This window comes from Oreochromis niloticus, linkage group LG22, assembly GCF_001858045.2.
Source record: "Oreochromis niloticus isolate F11D_XX linkage group LG22, O_niloticus_UMD_NMBU, whole genome shotgun sequence".
NCBI classification, from domain to species: Eukaryota; Metazoa; Chordata; class Actinopteri; order Cichliformes; family Cichlidae; genus Oreochromis; species Oreochromis niloticus.
In genome coordinates, this window is record NC_031985.2 from 35,984,683 (window position 1) to 36,009,693 (window position 25,011).

At 40.6% G+C, this 25,011-nt stretch overlaps 2 protein-coding genes across 10 annotated transcripts in view; both read left to right on the forward strand.

Annotated features, from left to right (window-relative positions):
* The window catches only part of glmp (glycosylated lysosomal membrane protein), a 7,556-nt gene extending 727 nt beyond the window's left edge, over positions 1-6,829 (forward strand). For 2 of the 3 annotated variants that reach the window (XM_003459657.5, XM_005465290.4), the window contains exons 2-7: positions 2,513-2,677; positions 3,752-3,850; positions 3,931-4,095; positions 4,169-4,387; positions 5,719-5,987; positions 6,067-6,829. In XM_003459657.5, the coding sequence (XP_003459705.1) occupies positions 2,513-2,677; positions 3,752-3,850; positions 3,931-4,095; positions 4,169-4,387; positions 5,719-5,987; positions 6,067-6,241 (1,092 nt within the window). In that variant the 3' untranslated portion in view covers positions 6,242-6,829. Of the gene's footprint in view, positions 1-1,771; positions 1,908-2,512; positions 2,678-3,751; positions 3,851-3,930; positions 4,096-4,168; positions 4,388-5,718; positions 5,988-6,066 lie in introns of those variants that run through there. The other variant, XM_005465291.3, reaches the window with a different exon arrangement.
* Positions 6,830-12,031: 5,202 nt separating this feature from the next.
* rnmt (RNA (guanine-7-) methyltransferase) lies at positions 12,032-22,389 on the forward strand. Of its 7 annotated transcripts, none has more exons than XM_019351053.2 (12): positions 12,059-12,123; positions 12,562-12,778; positions 13,797-13,934; positions 15,063-15,192; positions 17,620-17,745; positions 19,658-19,773; positions 19,913-20,094; positions 20,632-20,796; positions 20,886-21,003; positions 21,577-21,675; positions 22,010-22,043; positions 22,221-22,389. In XM_019351053.2, exons 3-12 carry the CDS (start codon positions 13,797-13,799, stop codon positions 22,256-22,258), a joined length of 1,146 nt encoding a protein of 381 aa, XP_019206598.1. In that variant the 5' UTR covers positions 12,059-12,123; positions 12,562-12,778; the 3' UTR covers positions 22,259-22,389. The 7 variants fall into 7 exon arrangements, with proteins under 7 accessions (XP_003459706.1, XP_019206598.1, XP_019206599.1 ...); XM_019351054.2 differs by having other exon boundaries at positions 12,562-12,772; XM_005465293.3 differs by lacking the exon at positions 12,059-12,123 and adding an exon at positions 12,185-12,328.
* Positions 22,390-25,011: the final 2,622 nt, after the last annotated feature.

Below are 25,011 nucleotides of genomic sequence, written 5' to 3' on the forward strand. Positions count from 1 at the left end.
AGCTAGGAAGGCACCTAAAGAAAGCTCCAGTCGATCCAGGAGAGAAGGACAACTGCTGCCTAAGTGAAAACCCATAGTGATCCTGTATGTGTTAGGAGTATCAAACAGTTGAGACAAGGCCCTTTAATCAGTGGGCCTTGATCAGTGGTTGTTGATCAATGGTCATGAGAATTTGCATATTAATGATCAAGGAACTGACCTCCCAGCCCATTGTTCTTTCAGTGGGCTAGTTTCAGTCATTATGCAAATGTACTGTTTGTAAGATTGGAGAAACCTGCAGTCAGCTGAGTCTGAAGAAGTCACTTGGAAGAGTGACGAAACGTTTCTCCCACTGAAATACTACGTCTAGATAAACAGAAGCAACTTTTGGGGAGACACCATCAGTTTTTTTTTTTCTTAATGAAACTTCCTTAACTTAAATTTTTTTTTAAAAAATTACCCATAATCATCTCACAGATGTAACATGTACAGCTACTTTCAGTGCCACTGATATTTTTTCTTTTTCTCCTATTGATCTTTCTGAGTTAACTTCAGTAGTTACTTCCTCCAAACCATCAACATGTCTTTTAGACCCCATTCCTGCATGACTGCTCAAAGAAATCCTATCATTAATTAATGTTTCATTCTTGAATATAATCAACAAACCACAGGCCTTCAAGCTGGCAGTAGGTACACCATTAGTTAAAAAGCTATCTTTCGACCCAGCTGTCTTAGCTAATTACAGGCCATTCTCCAACCTTCCTTTTATCTCCAAAATTTTCTAAATAGTAGTTGTAGTTTAAGTCAGATTTCAGAACTTATCACAGTACAGAAACCACTTTGGTGCAGGTTACAATCTTCTCATGGCCTCTGATTCTCATCAAATATGATATCTAACGAGATTCCTACTCTGGATGGCATTACCTTGACCTCCAGTAACACTGCGAGGAACCTTGGAGTCATTTATGACCAGGATATGTCATTCAATGCACATATTAAACAAATATGTAGAAATGCCTTCTGATTTATGCAATATCTCTAAAATCAGAAATACCATGTCTCAGAGATGCTGAAAAACTAGCTCATGCATTTATTACTTCTAGGCTAGACTACTGTAATTCACTATTCTCAGGATGTCCTAAAAACTCCCTGAAAAACCTTCAGTTGATCCAAAATGGTGCAGTAAGAGTACTGACACAGACTAGAAAGAGAGAGCATATTTCTCCTATATTGGCTTCCCTTCACTGGCTCTCTGTTAAATTCAGAATTGAATTCAAAATCCTGCTCCTCACATGCTACACGGTCTTGAATAATGAGGGCCCTTCTTAATGACCTTATAGTACCATGTCATCCTAAAGACTGCGGCTTAATGTGGTTCCTAGATTATTTACAAGTAGAATGGGAGGCAGAGCTTTCAGCTTGTTTATTAAAATAAGCTAGCATTAATGCGTGGATCTAGCTCAGGGGTGGGCAATCTCAGTCCAGATATGTCCTCGAACCAACACAGCTGATTTAAATGGCTAAATTAGCTCCTCAACATGTCCTGAAGTTCTCCAGAGGCCTGGTAACGAACTAATCATGTGATTCAGGTGTGTTGACCCAAGGTGAGATCTAAAACCTGCAGGGACACCGGCCCTCATGGACTGAGATTGCCCACCCCTGATCTAGCTACTATTAACATTGAATATAAATTCTAAAACTGAATATATTGCATAGTGTAACCCCCTCCACCATTAAAAAAAATGGTTCAGTCCATAGACTGGCTTTATTTCTTGTTTTCAGTAGCAACTGAAAACAATAGCAATTTCTTGTTTTCAGTAGCAACCGATGCCTATAATTGTGCTAGACCACATTTTGAATCAACACCATGGTCATTTTTAGATTTTAACACAGGTGGTTTACTGTTACACTCTAGAAATGTAACAAAGGTGAGTGTTATTAACCCTCTGGGGTCAAGGGACACGCAAATCCAAATGCACCTAGTGCTCCAATTACCACTGGGATGATTGTTACGTTCACCATCCATATCTTCTTGAGCTCTTCTCTGAGCCCTTGATACTCCTGCAGCTTCTCATGTTCCTTCTTCCTGATGTTGCTTTCATTCGGTATCGCTACATCTATCACTATGGCCGTTTTCTTCAGTTTGTCTACCACCACTATGTCCGGTTGGTGAGCCACCACCATTTTGTCTGTCTGTATCTGGAAGTCCCACAGGATCTTAGCTCGGCCATTCTCCAGCACCCTAGGGGGTGTCTCCCATTTTGACCTCGGGACTTCCTTGCCATAATCGGCACAGATGTTTATCTCATCAAAAGTACAATTTCTTGGGCCTTCCATGGTGTTATCCTGTAGTGATTAATTTTTCATTATCTTTTGCTGTTTGCATAATTTAATGAACATGTTTGCTAAAAATGCCCTTTTTTGTACTCAGTACTGTTCAATAAAGGGAAAAAAAAAATCTTGAGTAAGATGAGACCAATGGCTGTAGAAAAGATGAAATGCTCTGAGTAGGTTTTCTTCTTCTGTCTTGCAGATTTCAATGCACTTATACCCCAGCTCGCATTCAACCCCTCAAGCTGGTGACCTGCTGCATGTAAGAGCCGTGGGAGACAATGACACGCTGCATTTCCTATTCTGTAGCCAGGGGGCACCAACGCTGCTGCTCATCCACACCAACTCTACTTCTTCTGAAGTGCAGGTATGGACAGGAAGTCAATGAACTCAGTGTGATGTCATCGGACAGAGAAAAGCTTTAGAAAGGTCATAAACAATCAAGTGAAACCAAGTGTTAACGGCCAGCTTTATGAGAATAAAAAATAGACTTCTGATAAAATGAAAAAAAGGATGAGAAGCCTCAGCCTACTGAGAGGGTGATTTTTTTTTTTTTTTTTTTTTTTTTATCTTAAGAACTGCATTGATTTTAATAAATCTGTCCCTGACAAACACTGTTAACTGAATAATAATGATTAAAAGATGATGGGAGATGGAAGATCTGCTCTACTTCCTGAGCTAGAGGATCTTCTGATCAGAAGGTTGGTTGTTCGATCCCTGGCTGCTCCAGTCTAATTGCTAAGTATCCTTGGGCAAGATACAGACCCCAAGTTGGTTCTGATGCGTTCAATAGAGTGTGAATGATAGATAGAAAGCACTTACGCATTTATGAATAGGTATTTACCAAATAATAATTAGGCCCGAATTCCAAACTATAGACGAACTGAGATCCACATCGTGGGCGGGTCTCGAAGTCAGAGCATACAAACTGTACAGGTAATCAGCTCTGACCCTGGGAACACGAGTCTGTCCTGCATTATCCTGTGTGCTTCAGACTCGGTGTCCTTTTTGGTTCTTCTGCTCACACACTCTGCCACAGTTAACAAGCCGATAACATCAGTGTGCCTTTTATTTCTCTCACTTATCACGCATTTGTGTGTTTCATTAGCAGCCTAGGACTTCCTTTTTACTGATTAATGTGAAAGTATGTCAGGAGAACTCAGCTGAGAGGGCACAGAGACTTCTTGGGAACCCCAGGGTCTATCCATAAGCCTGTCATTGGCGGTGCTCTGGGGCTATGGGCTCACAGCTGGAGGTAAAATGAGGTGTTGCCAAAAGAAGGGGTTAAACACTTGAGCCCAACCTTAAAATAAAAGCCTGATAAACTTGTTTAAGTAATTTCTGTTGTTTGTAACATTCTTGACACCCTAATGTTCATATATGTGTGACAGTCACATGACTGTTCATAATATTCTGACCTTGGGTGTGCTTTGTGTCTCAGGTGAACTGGCCCGAGTTTGTGGCTCGTAACACCAGTGGCAGCCTGAAAGTGGAGCCAGAGAGCAGCTTGCAGTACAGCAGTGCTGTCGTCTTCAGCCGGGTCAGAACAATCTCAGTCCACCTTAAATCTTTAGGGCATCTCTGGATCCATCTGACCTTAAACTTTTTTTTTTCTCTCAGCTGTTGGAGTATGATGATGTGAATGACACAGCTGAGCCAACCTCTGACCTCTTCCCTCCATACGACCTGCAGAACTTCACCTGGAACCCCATCAACCTGTCCGAACCCATGGCGCTTCTCTGTGGCGCAGATGCCTCCTTCACCAATGGCTCACTCTGCCTTCAGGTCTGTTGCCATGCACAGTGAGATCAGTATTCAAAAGTGATCAATATGCTGACAGTCCATATTTTTATTTCAGCTGTCCGTTTTTGACTCTGAGGGGCGGGGAGAGGCATGGCCGCACCTCCTGCACTCTGTTAACTCCTCCCAGTTGGAGGTGTGGTTGGATGGCATACCGGCCCGAGCCACTCACTCCAGGTTCCTGTTGGAGATGCACGCAGTAGGGGAAGCTTATCCTTTAAGCACAATCGATGTTTACCAATCAATCGACGATGAGTACACGCCATCGATATTCAAGGTAGCTTTGTGCTGTGCATTATGTTCTTCTTCTTGCTCTGACATCAGCTGAAATCCTGAACAGGTATGATCAGAAACACAGCCCTGCTGAGGACAGATGCATGCTGAGAGCCTTAGCTCCTATCTGCACTCTGTGTTTGAAATTTGGCTGTGTGTGACAATACGCGAACACACACAGAAATGTGAACATCTGCTCCCGCTCAGTGAAAAAATGACTTATCCCTAAACCAATGAATGATAAGGACCTTTCAAACATTATGTTGAAATCAATCAATGTACCACCCAACATGAGAAATCTGGCCCATCATTAACTACATTTATTTTTCATTATGAATTAATGTGGTCTGAAGTGAGGTACGGTGTGCTGTTTGACGACAGACCCAGTCAGTGATTAGACATAAACTCAGCGGGACATCCGGTGTGAGGACCTACTCAACCAACAACCTGCCACGTCCAGGGTTGTGTGCGCGTGTGCTGTTGGAGTCAAAGATGTGGGCGACTGAATAAAAAAATAAGAAGAATGAAAAAGGAGTCCATCTGCACATCAGAGTGCAGATGGACTCCTTTAGTCTGGGGGGATGGTTTGGAAGTTTGCTCCACCTTGTTTTAAGCTTCCCTGCAGAAGAAAAGAGTGCTCTGTCCTGCTGAAAAAGAAAATCAGTATCAGCAAGGAAAGATGAGAGAAACGTGCTTAAACTACAGTAGGAGTGTTGTTTTTGCACAGTTTGTGAACCAGGGCACTCTACAAATTTCCTGTTGGCTGGAAGGTCACAAACAAACTGCTGATTGCAGTGAAAGGAGTAATCCATGCTCAAAGTTTAAAACCAGTCTGAAAATGGGTTTTCTCATGTTGGACTAACACAGATTGCATCTTTGAATATTTTCTCACATCAAATGTGATTTTAATGTTGGTCACGTGACTCATAGAAATATAGTTTGATAGATTTTATTACTGTAGACCAGGGGTCTCCAACTCCAGGCCTCGATGGCCGGTGTCCTGCAGGTTTTAGATATAACCATGGGTCAACACACCTGAGTCACATGATTAGATCGTTACCAGGCCTCTGGAGAACCTCAGGACATGTTGAGGAGGTCCTTTAGCCATTTGAATCAGCTGTGTTGGACCAAGGACACATCTAAAACCTGCAGGACACTGGCCCTCGAGGCCTGGAGTTGGACACCCCTGCTGTAGACAATGGCCCTGTTGGCTTGGGCGGGAGTATGACTGATTTTTCCTCCATATGTTTCTGCTACAGGTCCTGTTCATTCTGTCTACAATGTAGTTTGAGTAAAGTTTGACTGAATGTCCTGTGTTGACCTCTGACCCCTCAGGTTTCTCAATGGGTCTCATCAGTGAATGGCAGTTCTGATGTTCTGGGTTACGCGCTGTGGAAGCCAGTGGCGTACCGTCAGGCGCGGCCGGCTCTGGAAGACGCCACGCCATGCCGTCACTCGGTGCCGTGGGCTCAGAGTGGGTCGATGGTGACAGCTTCATCCGGTCTGATCCGAGCCTTCTTCTCAGATCCAGAGAGCATGGCACTGAACGTGAGCTTTGGCCTGGCGGGGGAACCATTCTACAACGTCACACGCTTCCTCAGCTGGTAGGCTTGTTGTTATTTCTTTGTTGTTTTATCTCTTAGTCTCAGCCAATCAGCTCTCATCTCCTCCTTTCTCCTCCAGGACACTGCTGGTGGGTGTTGGGTCGCCGCCTGTTGACTCCTTCTCTCCTCTGGTTGTTGCCATCATGGCAGTTGGTCTGGGAATTCCCATGATCATCCTGCTGGTTGGTGGAATCTGGCTCTGCATCCGTAAAAGCAAGGGAGCATCCTCAACCTCCTACGTGCCAATCAACTAATCACTTCACTGAGTTGCCAGAGACAGTTTTAATGTTTTAGAAACAGATGACGTCACAGTGACATTCCAGCCAGTCAGGACACAGCAGAATCTGTGTACCCATTTGTGTTTTTAAAGGAAGTCAATACATTTGATTGGTGATTGGATAAGATCTTACTCTGTCCTCATCGATTTCTTGCTGAATCAAACTTTAAACCTCCCGGCTCACCACTTGGGAGCCATCTTGAAACACCTGTGGACTCTTATGCAGACGGTTATTCTGAAGCTTTCTTTTACTTTTTCAGTAGGTGTGTGTTTATAAATAAAACTTAAAAATCCTTTTTCTGAACCCGCAGTCATTGTTACTGAACCCTGAGAGGTTCATGTCCTTTTCTGATGTTGTCATATTCTTACTCTAAAGGTCTAAAGGGTTAATTGAAAGCAGTTGGTCACAGATGAAGAGTCTGCCGCCTTCTTCTGAAACACTGGTTGAGTGGGTGGGGCCAGTCTTTGACTTTCAGTTTAAAAGAGGTGACGATTTAAATGTTTACTTTGAAACTAAGAAGCAAAGTTAAATTGATTGTTAATAAAATAAGTCAGAGCTGCCTGATTCAGTTTCTTTCTTCATCAGATGTCAGCTGACATGTCACTAGTGTTTTTGAATATTTAAAAAAAAATCAACTTTCATATTGCAGGGGGGTTTTTTTTCAGATGGTTTTTCTAATCTAACATCATCAGTCAGGACAGGAGGTCACATGAAAATGGGTTTTCAGCTCAGTCAATCAACCCAGTGTTTATTAGTCTGGCTACAGCACATTCATATGAACGGGCTGGTGTTGGCAGCATGGTGTCAATGAGAGACATGCACAGGTGTGCTGAGAACAGAACAGCTAATTTTACTCAGAAACATAATTATAACAGTCCCCTCAATACCTTAGAATACCTTCAATAAAACAGAGAAAACCTAAACAATCAGATGATTCTTGAGCAAGCACTTGGTGACAGTGGGAAGGAAAAACTCCCTTTTAACAGGAAGAAATTTTCAGCAGAAACCGGCTCAGGGAGGAGCAGTCATCTGCTGCAACCGGTTGGGGTTGAGGGGAGGAAGATGGGACAAAGGCATGCTGTGGAAGAGAGCTTAATAATAACTAATAATTAAATGCAGAGAGGTGTATGAATATACAGTGAGTGAACAGGAAACACTCAGTGCATCATTGGTATCCACCAGCAGCCTAGACATATTGCAGTGTAACTGAGGAAGGATTCTTCCACAGAAGAAGCTGAAGGCCCTGTTTCCCATTCTACTTTTAAATGGCCATTTGGGGTGGCTGTAGCTCAGGTGGTGGTAGAGCAGGTCAACTACTAACTGGAAGGTTGGTGGTTTGATTCCAATCTGCATGCCAAATATCCTTGTTGCTCCCTGAAACATCCATCTGAGCATGAATGAATGAACATTAGAAAGCACTTAAAAACAGCATAAAAAAGTGCTTGGGTGAATGAGGCAAGTTGTGTAAAGCATTTTGTGTGCTCAGACACAATAGAAAAGTGCCATATAAGAACCCATAGATTTACCATTATGATAAGGTGGGGCCTGATTATTCAAGACCTTGTATTAAGGAGCAGGATTTTAAATTTTATTCTGGATTTAACATGAAGCCAACGAAGAGAAGCTGGTATAGGAGACATATGGCTCTCTTTCTCAGTGTACATATTATTTGTTTAATTTGCACACTGAAGGACATGTCCTGGTCAAAAACAACTCCAAAATTCCTCACAGTGTTACTGGAGGCCAATTTAATGCCATCCAGAGTAGAACAAATGGTCAAATAATGCTTATAGATTATTTGTGTTGATGAACAAGGTCAAATGGAGCTGTGTCTTTGTGTCTTTGTGGGTTATAGAAAGCAGATGATTGGCTGCTGAGAGAGGAACTGCGGTAAGTCCAGCGCTCAGAGAAGTATGATGGTGGTGAGGTGTGTGGAAGGAGTGACAGGTGGGCCTGGGATTACATCGGGTCTGCTCTGAGCTCTTCTTGTTTGCTGTAGTGATGGACAGATGAGGTCAGCCAGGAGTCTCTGTTGACTATGATGTTTGCAGACAACGTTATGATCTGCAGTGAGAGTAAGGAGCAGATGGAGGAGAGCATGAAAAGGTAGAGGTTTGTCAGTATGATGTATGGTCTGGAGACGGTGGCACTGACAGAAGGCCGAGCTGAAGATGCTCAGATGTTCACTGGGAATGAGCAGGATGGACAGGATTGGAAACGAGTCTTTCAGAGGAACAGCTCAGAGGCTGCTGATGGTTTGGAAATCTGCAGAGGAGGGAGAGTAGCTAGAATAGAATAGAATAGAATAGAATAGAATAGAATAGAATAGAATAGAATAGAATAATCCTTTAATTGTCCCACAAGGGGAAATTTGGTTGTAACAGCAGCCAAAAAGACACATATACAAACAAACAGTACACAGGACACAGAACAGAAACATACACAATTTTTCTTACATATTTACATCAAGGACAATGGTTACTATATACAGAGTACTGTACAGTTATTAAATTAAATAAAAATAACTACAGATAAGAGGCAAACCAGGTTGTAGTGCGAATCGGTTGATTAACTTATTGCAGTTACAGTGCTGATGTAAACATCTATGATTGTTGGGAGCAGTTCTGATTGTACAGTCTGACAGCTGCAGGGAGGAAGGACCTGCGGAAACGCTCCTTCATGCATCTAGGATGCAGCAGTCTGTCACTGAAGGAGCTCTGCAGTTCAGCAACATTTCCATGCATGGGGTGGGAGACTCTGTCCATCAGAGATGTTATTTTGGCCAGAGTCCTTCTGTCTCCCACCACCTGCACTGGGTCCAGGGTGCATCCCAGAACAGAGCTGGCCTTCCTGATGAGTTTATCCAACCTCTTCCTCTCAGCTGCCGATAAACTGCTGCTCCAACATACCACACTGTAAAAAATGACAGATGCCACCACAGAGTCATAGAAGGTCTTTAAAAGCGCTCCCTGTACTCCAAATGACCTCAGCCGCCTCAGCAGGTAGAGTCTGCTCTGACCCTTCCTGTAAAGAGCATCAGTGTTGTGGCTCCAGTCCAGTTTATTATTCAGGTGAACACCCAGGTACCTATAAGAGTCCACTATCTCAATGTCCACTCCCTGGATGTTCACCGGTGTCAGTGTGGTGGGTCTGCGTCTCCGGAAGTCCATCACCAACTCCTTGGTTTTCCCGGCGTTGATCAGCAGGTGGTTCTGCTGACACCAGTCAACAAAGTCCAGAGTCCACTGTCTGTACTCTGAGTCGTCCTCACCTGTGATGAGGCCGACTATGGCAGAGTCGTCAGAGAACTTCTGTAGGTGGCAGCGTGGGGAGTTGATGGAGAAGTCTGCAGTGTAGAGGGTGAAGAGGAACGGTGCCAGCACAGTTCCCTGTGGGGCCCCCGTACTGCAGACCAGCGTGTCAGAGACACAGCCCTGTGACCTCACATACTGTGGGCGTTCTGTGAGGTAGTCCAGTATCCACTGGGACATGTGGTGGTCCACTCCCGATAGCTCCAGCTTGTCTCTCAGAAGTCGTGGCTGGATGGTGTTGAAAGCACTGGAGAAATCAAAGAACATGATCCTCACAGTGCTTCCAGGCTTCTCCAGGTGAGTCAGAGCTCGGTGCAGGAGGTAGATGATGGCGTCCTCCACCCCAATGCCAGGCTGGTAAGCAAACTGCAGCGGATCCAATGAAGACCTCACCAGGGGGCGCAGATGGTTGGACAATGGATTATATCTTGTGTAGTGTGTTGTGTGTCATTTTTTTTAGAGCTTAGATGTTTAAAGAGACTGATGAAGCAATAATTTTATATATTGTAGATTCATCAATAACAACAATAATAAAGTAAGCAAAAACTTTAGTTTGAATTAGGATTTCCACATTGTGGCTCAGGTTCTGACATTAATGAAATGCTGTGTAGAAAATGTAGCATTGGATTCAGTATGGAAAACCACACAGATTTTACACATTTTTATGGAGGACCTCCATATGCTTGTAGCTTGTAGCTAGGTGTCCTAAGTTGTAATGCTTTGTGGTTATCTCTGTTCAGCTAAGCACTGGAATAACTTTAGTTATGCCTGTTATAGCTCCATCTTTCTGGTCTCCAGCCCTGGACCTGCAGATGACAGGGAAACATCAAACATCTATCTGTTGTCTGTTATCACTGCTGAAATATATTTCAGCATATATTTTGTACAATTTTTGTACAATTTTCTTGAAACCTTTTAATTTTTGTTTGATAAGTTGTTTATATAAAACGTTCATATACAGACTAGCAAGAACAATATTAAAGAGCTATTTCTGCTCTGTACTTAGATTTGTTGTTATTAGTAAAATTATTGTTCACTGTTTTGATTACCAAAGTGGAGGGAATTTCACAATAAACATATACATCTGTGTCTCTCCATGTGGAGAAAAAACTCTTTAAATTACATTTACAAGATGCTCTTTAACTTTGTATGGAAAAATAATATTCATTATTTAAGGAAACCTGTTTTCATGAATACGTATGATAAAGGTGGTATAAACTTCTTGGTTTTAGCATTTTAAACAATACATTTAATATTAATTGGCTAAAATATTTACAAAAAAATTCCCAACTCCATTTGGAATGTTATGTGATATCTAAACTAGATGGTTTAAACTTCTTCTTAATATGCAACTATAACACTAATAAAATTCCAATTAAGACATCTTCTTTTCATCGCCAGACATTTTTTTAAATTTTTTTTTTATCATGGACTCTAATCCATAAACATAATTTCTCTCCCTATTCTATCAAATTTAACCTTCCTACCCCCCCCCCCGCCGGGGATTATGCTAAAAAAAATTCGGCATTGCCTCATTAGTCAGTCCTTTTGGTGTTAATTTAATCTAAAAAAAAATTGCTGAAGATTTTCTTTTATTTTGAAATAATTTTCTGTTTGGCCTTACAGAAAACTGTACAGATCTACAAAAAAAGCCTGATAAGGCCTATATAATTGACTTGATTATTATTATGGCTTCTATTAAGTTCTATATACATAAGTGTAAATTCAGAGGCAAAAAAACATGCATTATTCCTTTAAAAACGAACTCAAACAGTCCATTCAATATGTTCAATCATCCGAAAGCACTAACGCTTAAGCAATCCTGCCCTTTAAACTGCTCTTCGCATAGATTTTAAGAAGTTATAAATTTTATTTTACTTATTTATGTATGACTTGCAATTTTTGTGGTCATTACTTACATTACTATACAATTTATATACCTTTATTTCTCTGTTTATTATCTTTAGTTTAATCTCACCTGCTAATATTGCTTATTGGGATGTGTACAACATCTTTGTTCTGTAATGTTCTTTGTTTGAAATCAAGTACGTTGAAAAAAAAAAAACTACATGCAAGAGTGTTGTACCAGCACATGCAAAGCAGACACTTTCCATGCGCGATGGCTTCTTTGTGCGCTCGTTGAATTTACGCGCGTGGAAATTAATTGCACCGCGAAATGAAATTATTTTCGGATTAGTTTTTTCTTGCGCATTTATTAAGTTATAAATATAACTCCATACATTTTGTAGAGGTTATAGGAGAAGCTGTGACAATTTGTCCTGAAACAACAACAGCAATCTCCACGTTTCGAGTTTAATCCCCAAATTTCGACTTTATCCTCAAAATGATCAATAATATTTTTGTCTTAATGCGACCCAAATACTCATTCACACATCTGGTATATGTATTCATGTAATGTTTAACAAACACTTTCAATTTAAAAAAACAAAACAAAAAACAAAACCCACCGACTCTCTGGTGTGACGCAAATATGATGTGCGCAAACCCGGAAGCGCCTCAAAGCACGCGTCTTTCTCGCGGAGCACAGTGAGTTGTTTTTCTCTAAAACTTTGGTCGTTAACTTAAGTTAGTGTCGGTGTTATCCATTAGATTGGTGTCGACTGGAATATCACATTACATGCTAGCTGTTTCCGGTTCATCTCTGAACACACACCGACATCTGTTAGCTCTTAGCAGCCGCGGCTAACGGTCAGTTTACAGTCAGATAGCAGCTTCCGGTCACTGATGGAAGGTGAGAGTGAGCATCTTTGGGTCTTATCCGATTTTAACCTGGCCGAATCCAGATTTAACCCGTTTTACCCACGGAGTAAGAAGAGTCAAATAGCGCCTTAAAGTTTCAGAAGGAAACGCATCCTCGACCCCTGCAGTCTCATAGCTTTAGTAAACTCTCGAGTCCTGTTTTCGACTCTGCGATATTTAATCCTGTGACGGCACACTGCACAAATACTCGTCTTTCTTCCACAGAGGCCGGGGGTGGAAGGAAGGAAAACCTCAAAGGAGGTTCATAGATGTAGTGAAGGAGGACATGCAGAGAGTTGGTGTGACAGAGGTGGATGCTGAGTTATGAGGAGATTAAGGCAGATGAGCCGTTGCAGAGTCCCCTGGGGAGCAGCGAAAAGAAGAAGGCGGCAGGCTTACTGTATCCTACAGTTTTACAAACCAAATTAGTACAAAGGTGGAAGTAAGCACACATCACCAAAGAACATCCTCAGCTTAAATTCAAGCTTATAATCAAAGGGCTTGAGGGCTTGTTCTACGTGTAGGTCATGTTAGTCAGCAGCTGTATTGAAATACATCTGGGCATTTATTCAGGCAGTTATTATAAACTTTTATCTCAATAGCCAAAATCTTCATGAACAGAATATCCAATCAGTTTAGTTTGAGGAAAATGTGGACGTTTGATTAAGAAAACAAGTGAAAGGTTTTAAGAACTTTTTTCCACCACCATTTTAACTGTTGCAAATTAGACCCATCAATTTAACTAGCTCAGGCTCAGGGTAGCATCAATCGGTGACCCGGTGGCCATACAACGGTCTGCCGTGCAACAGTCCTGCATCCATCACTGTAAACTGCACTACAACAGGTTGACGACCCAATTTAACCTGCACTTACAGTCCTATGTAACCTTTGAAATTGTTATTTTTAATTAGTTTGATTGACCTAACATGTATGCTTTAAATTTCCAACTTCTGAAATGTCACTGAGCAGTTTTTACCATAAAAAATGTTAAATCAAGTTACAAATGATATCAGATTTAAGACAGATACCTCTATTTGGTGATCTAAAAAAATTTAACAAAACATAAACATTCTTTAACATATCTCTAATATTTATTATGTGTAGTTATTTATGAGAAATTTCATTATAGAAAACTCTGATACCAATAGCAGAGTATGCCCATTTGCAAACTCTTTAGCTGAGTATGCAAATGGGATGATAGGGTAACTTCATGGAATTAACTAAAAGGACCACCAGACTGTAGCGCATAAGCAGTGATTAATATATTGTAGTTTCTGACATCATAATGTATTATTCTCCCTTTCGGATATAATGGGTCATTAAAAAAAGTAGATGGATCACGTTCGGCATTGTTCAGTAAAGCTGACATCACTAACTCTCAAACTCAACATAAAGCTTCATCAGATCAAACTGATATTGTTTTTCTCTCTCCTCCTCTTCCTCATCTTTTTTTTTTTTAGATGGAGCTTCAGTCTCTTCAGACAGAAACGATGGAGGAGGCGACACAGACCAGAGGAGCTCAGCAAGAAGAGAACTCAGGGATGAAGAGGAAGCATGTTGAAGATGAAGAAGAGAAGATGTCACCTAGCAAGAAGCAGGTTGATTTAGGATCAGACAGCACTTTTAAAACTATTTACTAAAAAAAATGTATATCCTTTTTTAAATTGTAAAGAGAAGTTTAGGATAATTTGGAAAACATTTTTAAACCCAGTGAACAGCCTAACATATTTAAAAACTCAAATGTCTTCAGTGTTTTAGGGTCTGTACTTTACAATATAAAGCACCTTGAAGCAACCTTTGTTTTGATTTGGTGCTATGAAAATAAAATTGAACTGAACTTTCTATGCTACAAGCGAAATCTACTGTGAGAAACCTATCAACACAGCTACTGTAACTTTAACCTCCCTTGTAAGAAATAAATTAGCTTGTAAAAATATAATTATTTGCATTTAGGAGATGAAAATTAGAAATCGTCCAGGCCAATATGTTTTTAAAACATGCCTCATCTGGCTCATGGATAGATAAAGTTGAAGTGTATTTTATGCTTCCTAATGATACTACTGCCTGAGAGAAACATGCATAATGTAAAGAGAATCGGTCCTAGCACAGAACCCTGTGGAACTCCAGAGTTAACCTTAGTGTGTGAAGAGGAATCTGTTAGATTGAATTGATTCAGACCACTACAGCGCAGTACCTTTAACACCTACAGCATGCTCTAATCGCTGTAATAAAATATTATTGTCAACAATATTGAATAAAGGATTGAGGCCAAGCAGGAAAGGCACAAAATGATTCCACTGTCAGAAGCCATAAGACAGTTTGTAACTTTCACTAAAGCTGTTTCTGTTCTGTGATGATCTCTGAAACCTGACTGAAACTTTTAGTTAAACCATCCCTCTGCAGATGATCAGTTAGCTGTTTTACAACTACTCTTTCAAGAATGTTTGAGATAAAAAAACAGTCAAGTGGTGGCTTTAAGTAACAGTTTAACTACTGCCAGCTTGAAGAGATAGGTTGATCATATTTAAGATTTATTAATTTTCGGACTTCTTTGAGCAGTCTTGTAGGAATGAGGTTTGATTGACACGTTGATTTGGAGGAAGTTATTATTGAAGTTAATTTGGAAAGATCAGGCAGACAAAAACAGTCGAAATATTTATCAGCAGGTATTAAAGCTGCTGTGAGGCTGTCATCCTTATTAGTGATCCCTATAATTGATCTCTCAGGTGCCTGATCACAGTGTGAAGGTGGCAAGTCACTACAACCAGCTGCAGGAAGTCGGCCTGGCAGCTCGTAGCAGAAGCCGAATTTTCTTCATGAGGAACTTCAACAACTGGCTGAAGAGTGTTCTAATTGGTAACTTGCTGCTGATCAACACACCGCACCTCCTCAGTTTTAACATATCGATAGTGATCTGTAAGCAATTAACACCCATCCAGCAATTGCATGCATAATAACATGAGAGCGTAGTTTTGTTTTTGTTTATTTTTTGCTATAAATTGTCTCTGGGGCCAAACATCAGATCCAACATTTAGAAAGCTGATTATCAGAACAAAATGACAATGCAGTGATATTTATCCAGCGAGTATAACACCAGTCACTAATACAGATTAATTCAATTCAATTCAGTTTTATTTATATAGCGCCAAATCACAACAAAAGTCGCCTCAAGGCGCTTTATATTGTACAGTAGATCGCACAATAATAAATACAGAGAAAAACCCAACAATCATATGACCCCCTATGAGCAAGCACTTTGGCGACAGTGGGAAAAAAAACTCCCTTTTAACAGGAAGAAACCTCTGGCAGAACCAGGCTCAGGGAGGGGCGGGGCCATCTGCTGCGACCGGTTGGGGTGAGAGAAGGAAAACAGGATAAAGACATGCTGTGGAAGAGAGACAGAGATTAATAACAGATATGATTCGATGCAGAGAGGTCTATTAACACATAGTGAGTGAGAAAGGTGACTGGAAAGGAAAAACTCAATGCAATAGAGATTATTGGCCTTTTATGTTTCATTTGGCAGCCTGTCGTCTTCATGCTGATTAATGACCTTCATCCTTTAAAAAAAAGTGTTTTATAAATCCTCAGAAACCTTTGAAAAAACAGATTTAATAGATTAAACCAAGATAAATGATTAAACCTTGCACAGAGGCTGGTGTAAACTTTTTACAGGAAGCCAGTTTATTATTTTTATTTTGACATGGACCAGACAACTCGTCCATTTTCTACAGTTTTATCGAACAGAGAAAGGGACAGCTTATTTTATTTAAAAAGATTTGTCTTTATGTTTCACCTGTGCCTTGTATGAACATAGGGGTGACTGTAGTTTAGGAGGTAGAGCAGGTCATCTACTAATCATAAGGCTGGTGATTCCAAAACTGGCTGCTCCAGTTTTTGTGCCAAGGTGTCCTTGGGCAAGATGCCGAACCGTAAATGTCATGGGAGTGTGACGCTGTGTGTGAATGTTAGATTAAAACTTACACGGACTTTTTTCTATGTCTATGATTGGTGTGAATGGATAAGACATGTTATATAAAACGCTTTGAGTGCTTGAGTAGAAAAAGACTACAAAAGAACAAGTTACGATTTGCCATCCTGTAACACAAAGGACCTATGCAGACAGCATTGTAAGTTGAGTGATTGTTTTATTTTTAGTAGTCTTTCTTTGCTTTTGGTATGACTCTTCTATTATTCCCATTTTCAGCATTTCAGCCAATTCCTTCTGAGCAATTTGTCTTGTGTGTTCAAGTATCTGGTAGTGAATGCACCTTTTACACTAGGTGCGCTACAAAACAGTGCTCTGTGAGATTGGTACAACCGGACAAAACGATGTTGCACTACAGCAACATCCACTCTCTGGGCCTGTGCAAGATGGTTATTACAATGGAGGGAGGTGGAAATAATAGAATTTGATACCGCTGGTCCCAACTCATCTCTTTCCTTCACCAGGCTCACCAGAGAAGTAATTTCAGCCTCTCTTTGAGCAGGTTGAGGTGATAAATCTTAGATTTAGGCACTGCTCATGTGCCTGGAGCAAATTCTGTCGTGATAACCTCCTCAATGTGTGTAGCTTTGCTCTCAGGTCAAGGACATACAGAATTTTATTTTCAGCTGGACTTGGACCATTGTCAGTTTTCTTTAATTAGGTCCAACACCCCCACGGCTTCCTGCTGAACAGAAACTCCTGGGGTCCTCCAGCAAAGAAACTAGCTAGCTAGGGTCTAGCTGGTGATCCCAATTGCCCTTATCCTCGTGAATTAACTTACGAATCATGGATTCTGTCTTATTTAGCAGTTCCACAAGCCTGTCAGTCTGAGGGTTGTAGATGCTGGCCAAATAAAACTTAATACCCAGTAATTAGTACAGTTCTTTTAGTGTGTGAGTCATGAACAAGTGGTCAGTCAGGAAATTGCATTGTATAGTCCTCTAGAATAATACAAAGGTTCAGCAGTTGACACTCAGAGCAGGACGTGCACTATTTGGATTATTTATTTTAATTATTACCTTCACCTCCTCTGAGTCTCTCCTCCATGGTGCGCTGCAGCTGGTAATTTTGGTTTTGCTCATGAACCAGATCTCTGGTCTGAGTGACCCTCTTGAACTGAACTAGGACTACCATCACCAGCTGCAGTCTTACTTTTTATTCTTTCACCATTTTATAATTATTTATATTTTTTTCTGATTTTACCTATTTTCTTTCTGCAGCGCCTTGTGTGGAAGCAACTTTAAAAATAAAATATTTACCTGCTCTTACAGTTTAATGTCTTTTTCTATTGACAGGTGAGATCTTGGAGCAGGTAAGAGGGGCGGGATCTCAGGAGGTCTCTGTGTTGGACCTTGGTTGTGGAAAAGGAGGAGACCTACTGAAGTGGAGAAGAGGAGGGATCGATCACCTGGTCTGTGCAGGTATTGACTCATTGCTTTTTATGGTTTATGAAACTTACCATCACATTTCTCCAGACTCTTTTCATGCCTATACAGCTTAAAGGAAACACCTTCACAGTTGACTGTAAAAGACCAGCAGTGAAATCTTCCTCTAAAGACGCACCTCATCCTGCTGTTAAACATGAAGCAGTGAATGTTAACTTTGTCTAAAACCAAACCTGCTGTCTGTCTGTCCGTCCGTCCGTCCGTCCATCCATCCATCCATCCATCCATCCATCCATCCTCTTCTGTTTGACTGGGTCATTTGTCGCATGAGCGCAGACGACAGTCAGGACCCTTTCCCCAATCTGAAGGCGTAGGGAAACAACCCTCTTGCCCACAAAAACCCCGGGGGACAGGAGCAAACTGAGGGCATACAAAAATACCCACCCCTGCCTCTTTCTCTTACTGAGAAAGAGGCAGGCAGTTGCTGTCGCTGTCCCTCACTGACTGGAACAGAGTGCAGATTCTCTCCAGGAGACTGGTTCCAGTTCCGAAACTGTGCAATGAGATGACCCCAACTATATCTAGTGGGTGTCCCTAAACCTCACACATTAGCTCAGGCTCCTTCCAAACTAGAGAGGACAGGTTCCACATCTCTGTAGCCAGGTTTGATAGCTGGATATCGGGCTGTCAGGGCCCTCGCCCTTGACTACCACCTGACACACAATATACCTGACTCCGACGGTGCCTGTTACAGGTAGTGGGCCCAAGGCTTGGCCACCAGCTGCTCTTTGTCAAGCTCCCTACCAAGCCTGGCTTCAGGGTGGGGAGAAATAACCCTGAAGTAACCCAATCTTGCGCAGGTTACTTGGGTGTCTTGCTCTTTTATTTTTCATGGGGGTCCAATGAATTGCTTTCATCCAGGACCAATTTGCCTTGGGAGAGACCTACCAGGGGGCAAAGAAATGGATAGCTGCTGGGAGTACTGGGGCACACAAACCTCTCCATAGCAGTAAAGTGGTGGCATTGAATTGAAATGAATTATGTCAAACATCACAGAGAGAGAAAAATGAGAGCACCTACCACAAAATCTCACCTATGTATGAGCTAATACTTGTGCTTCACTTTTGACTTAACTGGCTCTCGGTCCTCTATAAATGGTCATCATGTCAATTCAGTTCAGTGTTGTTTACATTGGATTAAAAAAAAAAAAAAAAAAAGTAGTATTAAACACATCACCAATTTTCTAAGTAAATATATTTCTACAGATGGCATTGACATGAAATTCTCACCAGATGGTAGTAGAAACACATCCAAACCACATGTGCAAATAAATCAAACCATAGATGTTCATAAATTAAATATATAAGTTATGTGCAATAATGGGAAGCTCAAGAGGGCAGCAACCTAAACAAAGAAGCCAAGACCTCCCCCTCCCCAGCCACCTCCTCCAGCCTTTCCACTCAGGTTTGCAGGTTTCAGATGCGTCCTTGATAAACACAGCTAATTCAAATGGCTAAATTAACTCCTCAACATGTCTTGAGGTTCTCCAGAGGCCTGGTAATGAACTAATCATTTGATTCAGGTGTGTTGACCCAGGGTGAGATCTTAAACCTGAAGGACACCAGCACCTTGAGGCCTGGATATGGACACCCCTGCTGTATACTCTAAGCTTATGTACTGTTATTTAGTTCATAAGCACAAACGACAGTCAGAACCTTCTCATCCACCACCGAAAACATACTGGCAACAAGCTGAGAGGATACAAAAATACCCACCCCTGCACCCAGCTGCTACCGTGCCTCCTGGGGGCGGTGGATCAACTGGAGGGGGCCCCATATCATCTCTTGCCTCTATAACTGCTCCTCAGCTCAAAAGGCATTACAATTGAGAATAACTGTTACATGTTGCTGGAGAATGTTGATGATTAAACATAGATTTTTATTTTCAGATATTGCAGGGGTTTCTGTGGAGCAATGTCAGATTCGTTATGACGAGATGAAAAAAAAGAGTCACCGTAACGAGAAAATCTTCACTGCTGAATTCATCACAGCAGACTGTTCAAAGGTAGACCTGCAGCACACAAAAAACAAGTGGAATATTCTGTGATAAAAGTGAATATATAAAATTGAGTAGAAAATAAAAGTGAGGTTTTTCTCAGTCTGGATCGCTTGATTTGTTACTGACCTTTTCTTTCTACCTACAGGAGTTGTTGTCAGAGAAACTGGATGATGCTGAGCTTATGTTTGACATCTGCAGCTGTCAGTTTGTGTATCATTACTCATTTGAGAGTGAGCAGAAGGCTAATATGATGCTGAGAAATGCCTGTGAGCGTCTTAAACCTGGAGGGTACTTCATCGGTACAACGCCAGATGCCTTTGAACTTGTGTAAGATAAACAATTAAGTTTAATGAAAGGTGCTTTTTTTTATGGTAAATTGTTTATAGTCACATCTGTCCACATGTCAGGTGGACAGCCTTCTTCACCTAAGCCACATGATCCCATTAGGTGAAGCAGGTTGTCCACCTGGCATTTAAGTCGAGCTATGAAAACTCCAAGTATTAAGATAAGCTTAATACTTGGAGTTTTTATAGCCTTTTTCCATTAGTACCTTCTCTGTGTAGCTTGGCTCAACTGGACTTAGTTTCTGTCACTTTCCATTATAAGCGAGTACCATGGAATGTGCAAGGGGTCATTACAGCATTGAGGCTGGATCGCCTCAAATCGCTCTGAACCTCCGCCAAATAGGTACTAAAAAAGTACCTGGTGCCAGGTACGAACACCTGATGAAAAACCTTAAAAACTGAGTCAAGCTGTGCTGAGCCGACCCTATTAGAGACATTTTGAAATGTTCAGATGTAAAAACTGAATCATTGAGTCAATATCTGCTTCCTCTTCACTATGCTCCTTGTTCTCCCCCCACAGTAAACGTTTGGAGGCATCTGATTCGCTGTCATTTGGTAATGAGGTTTTCAAAGTGACCTTTCAGTCCAAAGGTTCCTACCCTCTGTTCGGATGTCAGTATCACTTTAACCTCGAGGAAGTCGTCAACGTTCCAGAGTTCCTCGTCTACTTTCCTCTCTTTGAACAGTAAGAGTACTCACAGTAACAACTGCTTGTGTACTCTGAATTTACTATAAAAAGATTTCATGATACTGTTTCCACTTCTTATGTCCCAGCATGGCGAAGCAGTACAATATGCAGCTGGTGCTGAAACAAAGATTTGCAGATTTCTTTGAGGAGAAGGTGAAGAAGGAGAATCATCGCAGCCTCATGATGAAAATGATGGCTTTGGAGGTAGAATACTAATTAAAACAAATACTGACTATGAGTTATCAGTTCATTTTTTTATTTTTACAATAATGATGTGACCAGAAGGCAAACTAGGTATGGAATTAACACAACATTCAAGCATGTTAATTTTTGGACACAGATCCAAATGGTGACAAATTAAAGAAAAGGACTCAATTACACTTTGAGTGAGGCATTTCACCTCCTTAAGCCTTAAGAATAACTTCATTCCTCTGCACCCAGTGGATGAACAGTTTTTTTCTTTTTTTGTTTGCTTTGTAAAAAAAAAAAAAAAAAGTTCACTGCTTTACTGTTTGGCTAGATGTGTGGTAATATTTTCCTCCAATAAATCCACATAAACATTAGTGTGCTCCTGTGTCTTGTGGATAAATAGAACAATTCATCTCATAGTAGTGTTTGATCAGAGGATAAAGAAAACACATCAGAACCAGGAGAATCTGTCGCTGTAGCTCAGAGGTCCAGTTTTTCTTTTAACCTGTCACCACTCTGTGGATGGTCACATGGTAAACACGTGTTTTCTGTTCTTACTGTCTTTTTAAGAGTTTGTTTTGCTTTCAGCCATTTCCCAGTGAGGATGGTCAGCAAGCCTCAGACAGTGCAGAGGAATACTGTCATGCTAAAGAGCACTGTGACCGAGCCGACGTCAGAACTCCCCTGGTAAGCGTGCTCAGATGGTAAATGTTAAATGGACTGGTTCTTATAGCACTTTTCTACTCTACTTGAGCACTAAGTGTTTTATGCCACGTCTCATTCACACATTCACACACATTCATTCAAGCACTTTTTAATATTCACACATGGATGCATAGGGAGAAGCTTGGGTTTCAGTATCTTGCCCAAGGATATATAACATGCGATTGAACAACCAACCTTTCAATTAGTAGATGAGCTACCACATCCACCCCCAAAGCTCAAAGCTCAGTTTAAAAAAAAACCGTTTCAGGTGTTCGACCCAGTTTTACAACATTTGCCTGTATTTCCATGTGTGCAGGGAACGCTGAGCAGATCTGAGTGGGAAGCTACCAGTAAGTCTTTCTGATCATCTCCGCTGTTTACATGACACATTTAAAATGATGCTTGTAAAAACATTTACATTTCAGCATTGTTGTCTTTGATTTACTTTTAAAATATGTATTCATATGTGGGCCCATTGATCTACAAACTGTTGAACACTAAAACCCTCGTCTGTCTTTGCTCTGCAGGTATCTACCTGGTGTTTGTGTTCCAGAAGATGTCCTGATGCTGTGCTCACCTGCTGCTGTTTGTCTCACTGTTCTTCAGCTCATATTTGTGTTTCTGTTGCTTTAAGTCATTTTTGATAAGAAATGTTTGTTTTGTTTGCAAATGAAATAAAACTTCTGTCAAACTGTTTTTGTGTTTTGTTCTTCTGAATTATGGAAATGTTTAAAGCGTGTATTTCCCTAGATTACAGGATAGTTACAATAAACAGAGAATTTACAGCCATTTAATGCAAACAGTTTTTTATACTGTAGCTCTACTTATGTTGATGATGTTGATCCTAAATCAAAAAATTGGTTATTTTTGATTTGTTGATCTTTTAGTTTGGCTTAAAGTTAATTTTTTTTTTTTTCATTGTCTGATGTAACTCTGGAACTACAACAGAACAAATTTCAAAGTGCAAAATGTAACTGGCAGGTTAAACCCCACTTCCTTCACCTTTGTAATACCTCTTGTATTCATTGAACCTTTGTTAAGTTTATGACAGGCACAGATTTCAGTATTGTGGATAAAACAAACTTTTAAGGATCAGTTTATTCTCACCTAAAAACCTGGACCTGAACCTATAACATGTGAATGGAAGTACTGGGCCATTTACAGCTACACTTACAGGAGCTACTCAGCCATGAAACTCTGGTACTGGTACCACACCATACAATTTTTATTTATAAAGCACTTTAAAACAGCTGAGGAAGTGCTGCACATTGAAGCTGAATGATAAAAATGCATAACATATAAATGATAACCACTTAAAAAAGGTAAAATAACTAAACGAAAAACTGAGTCTTGCTGGGGTAGAAAGCCAAAGAATAAAAGTGGGTTGTAGGACATGTTTTAAAATTTGGGCGTGAAGGGGTCTCTCTAATGTACAAGGGCAAGTTATTCCATAATTTAGGAGCAACAACAGAGAAGTCCCTGCTCTCTCTGAGCTTCTTCCTGGATCTTAGTGCTTCCAGGAGCAGCTGGTCAGCTGACCTGTGAGACTGATAAGGTGTGTAGAAGGTGAGAGAGGTAAGGTGGGGGTGAGACTGTGAAAAGATTTTAAACATAAGAATTTGAAAATGAACTCTAAAATATATCGTCAGCCAGTGGAATGAGGCCAGGATAGAGGATATATGCTCTCTTTTGCAAGTTGCTGCTAAGAGTTGTGCAGCGGCATTTTGAATCAGCTGCAGATGTGAGAGTAATGACTGACTGACTCCCACATAAAATGAATTATGATAATCCAAATGCAATCAAATAACTTAAAACCAAGTTCAGTAATAATAGGTTTGAAATATACTTCAGGGATGCAAAGTTTTTGTGCTGTTGTCAATAAAAGAGATTTGGAGTGTTTGTGACTTTTACACACTTGAGCCTCAGCACTCAGTGACCCACTTACGTGGTCTGAGACATCATGGCTTAGCTGCTGTGTTTCCTAAATGGATCCACTTTGCAATAACAGCACTTACAGCTGTTCCCAGGACATTTAGAATGGACGAAACTTCATGAACTGACTTGTTGCAACGGTGGCATCTTGTTATAGTGCTACACTTAAATTCAGTTAGCTCTTTGGAACAAGCCATTCTGTCACAAATGTCTATAAAGGCAGCCTGGAAGTGTTGGATTTTATACACCTGTGATAATAGGACTGAGGCTGTGTTAACCTTTGAACATTTTTCTGCACATATGTGTACCCTGTATACAGTTATCCAGCAGTTAGTTATGATACTTACATGGACTCTTAATCAAAGCTTAACCAGCTGTACAATGATGTCATGAGGTGTTTACATATAGTAAAAGTAAATGAAACTATATCAACTTTTTTAAAAACTTGAAATGTACAGTGAAGCCTAGAAGGTGCTTAATCATAAATTATATGCTCAAAGGGACTGATCCTCCTCATTTTCCCCTACATATTCTCTAGAGCAGCTTTTGATGGTTCAAAGATCAAACTAACCCTACTTTACACTCAAACAAATTTAAACACTAAAGCAGGGCAAGTTTTTGTGTATTTTTCACACTCTATGTAGTGACTGCAAACCTCCAGTAGGTGGTGCAGTAAACCCTTCACACCTGTTCAGAAACAATTGTTTGATCCTTAGAAGCTCCATTCAGTTAAAGAGTTAAAACATCTTGTTATGTGATTAATTTAATTTGAATTTACTTAGAAAATGAATGTATTACTTTAAATATCTGATAAGGATCTGTTGGTTCTGGGTTATTGCTGCTCATGAAAGACTGATGAATAGAATAGAATAGAATAGAATAGAATAAAGTTCCTATAGAAAGAGAAAGAAAAATACAGTTTAAAAGGTGCCTACACAGGGAATGTTATGTAATAACACAGAATCGACATAGATATGTACAAGTTATATACAAATTATATATGCCATATAAGGGAGCAGGTGCAAGGAGCAAGTGATCAGTGGTAGGGCACATTGAGTAAGAGGTAGGACTAAAGGTAGGAATGCTGGTTGCATTATATTATAATAAATATGGTTTATAAATACAGTGGAAATGTCCATAAACGTTAACAGCACAGTTAACCTTCAATCAGGGTGGAGGTAGGGCATGTTTGACAGCCTGTGGATAGAAACTTTTACTGAGTATGTTTGTCTTTGACCTGATCGACCTATAGCGTTTACCAAAGGAAGGGACTTCTAAATGGACTGAATCTTATCTAGTGCTTTTCTACTCTCCTGGAGTACTCAAAGCGCTCTATACAACATACCACATTCACCCAATCACACCCATTCATACAAGCAATTTCTT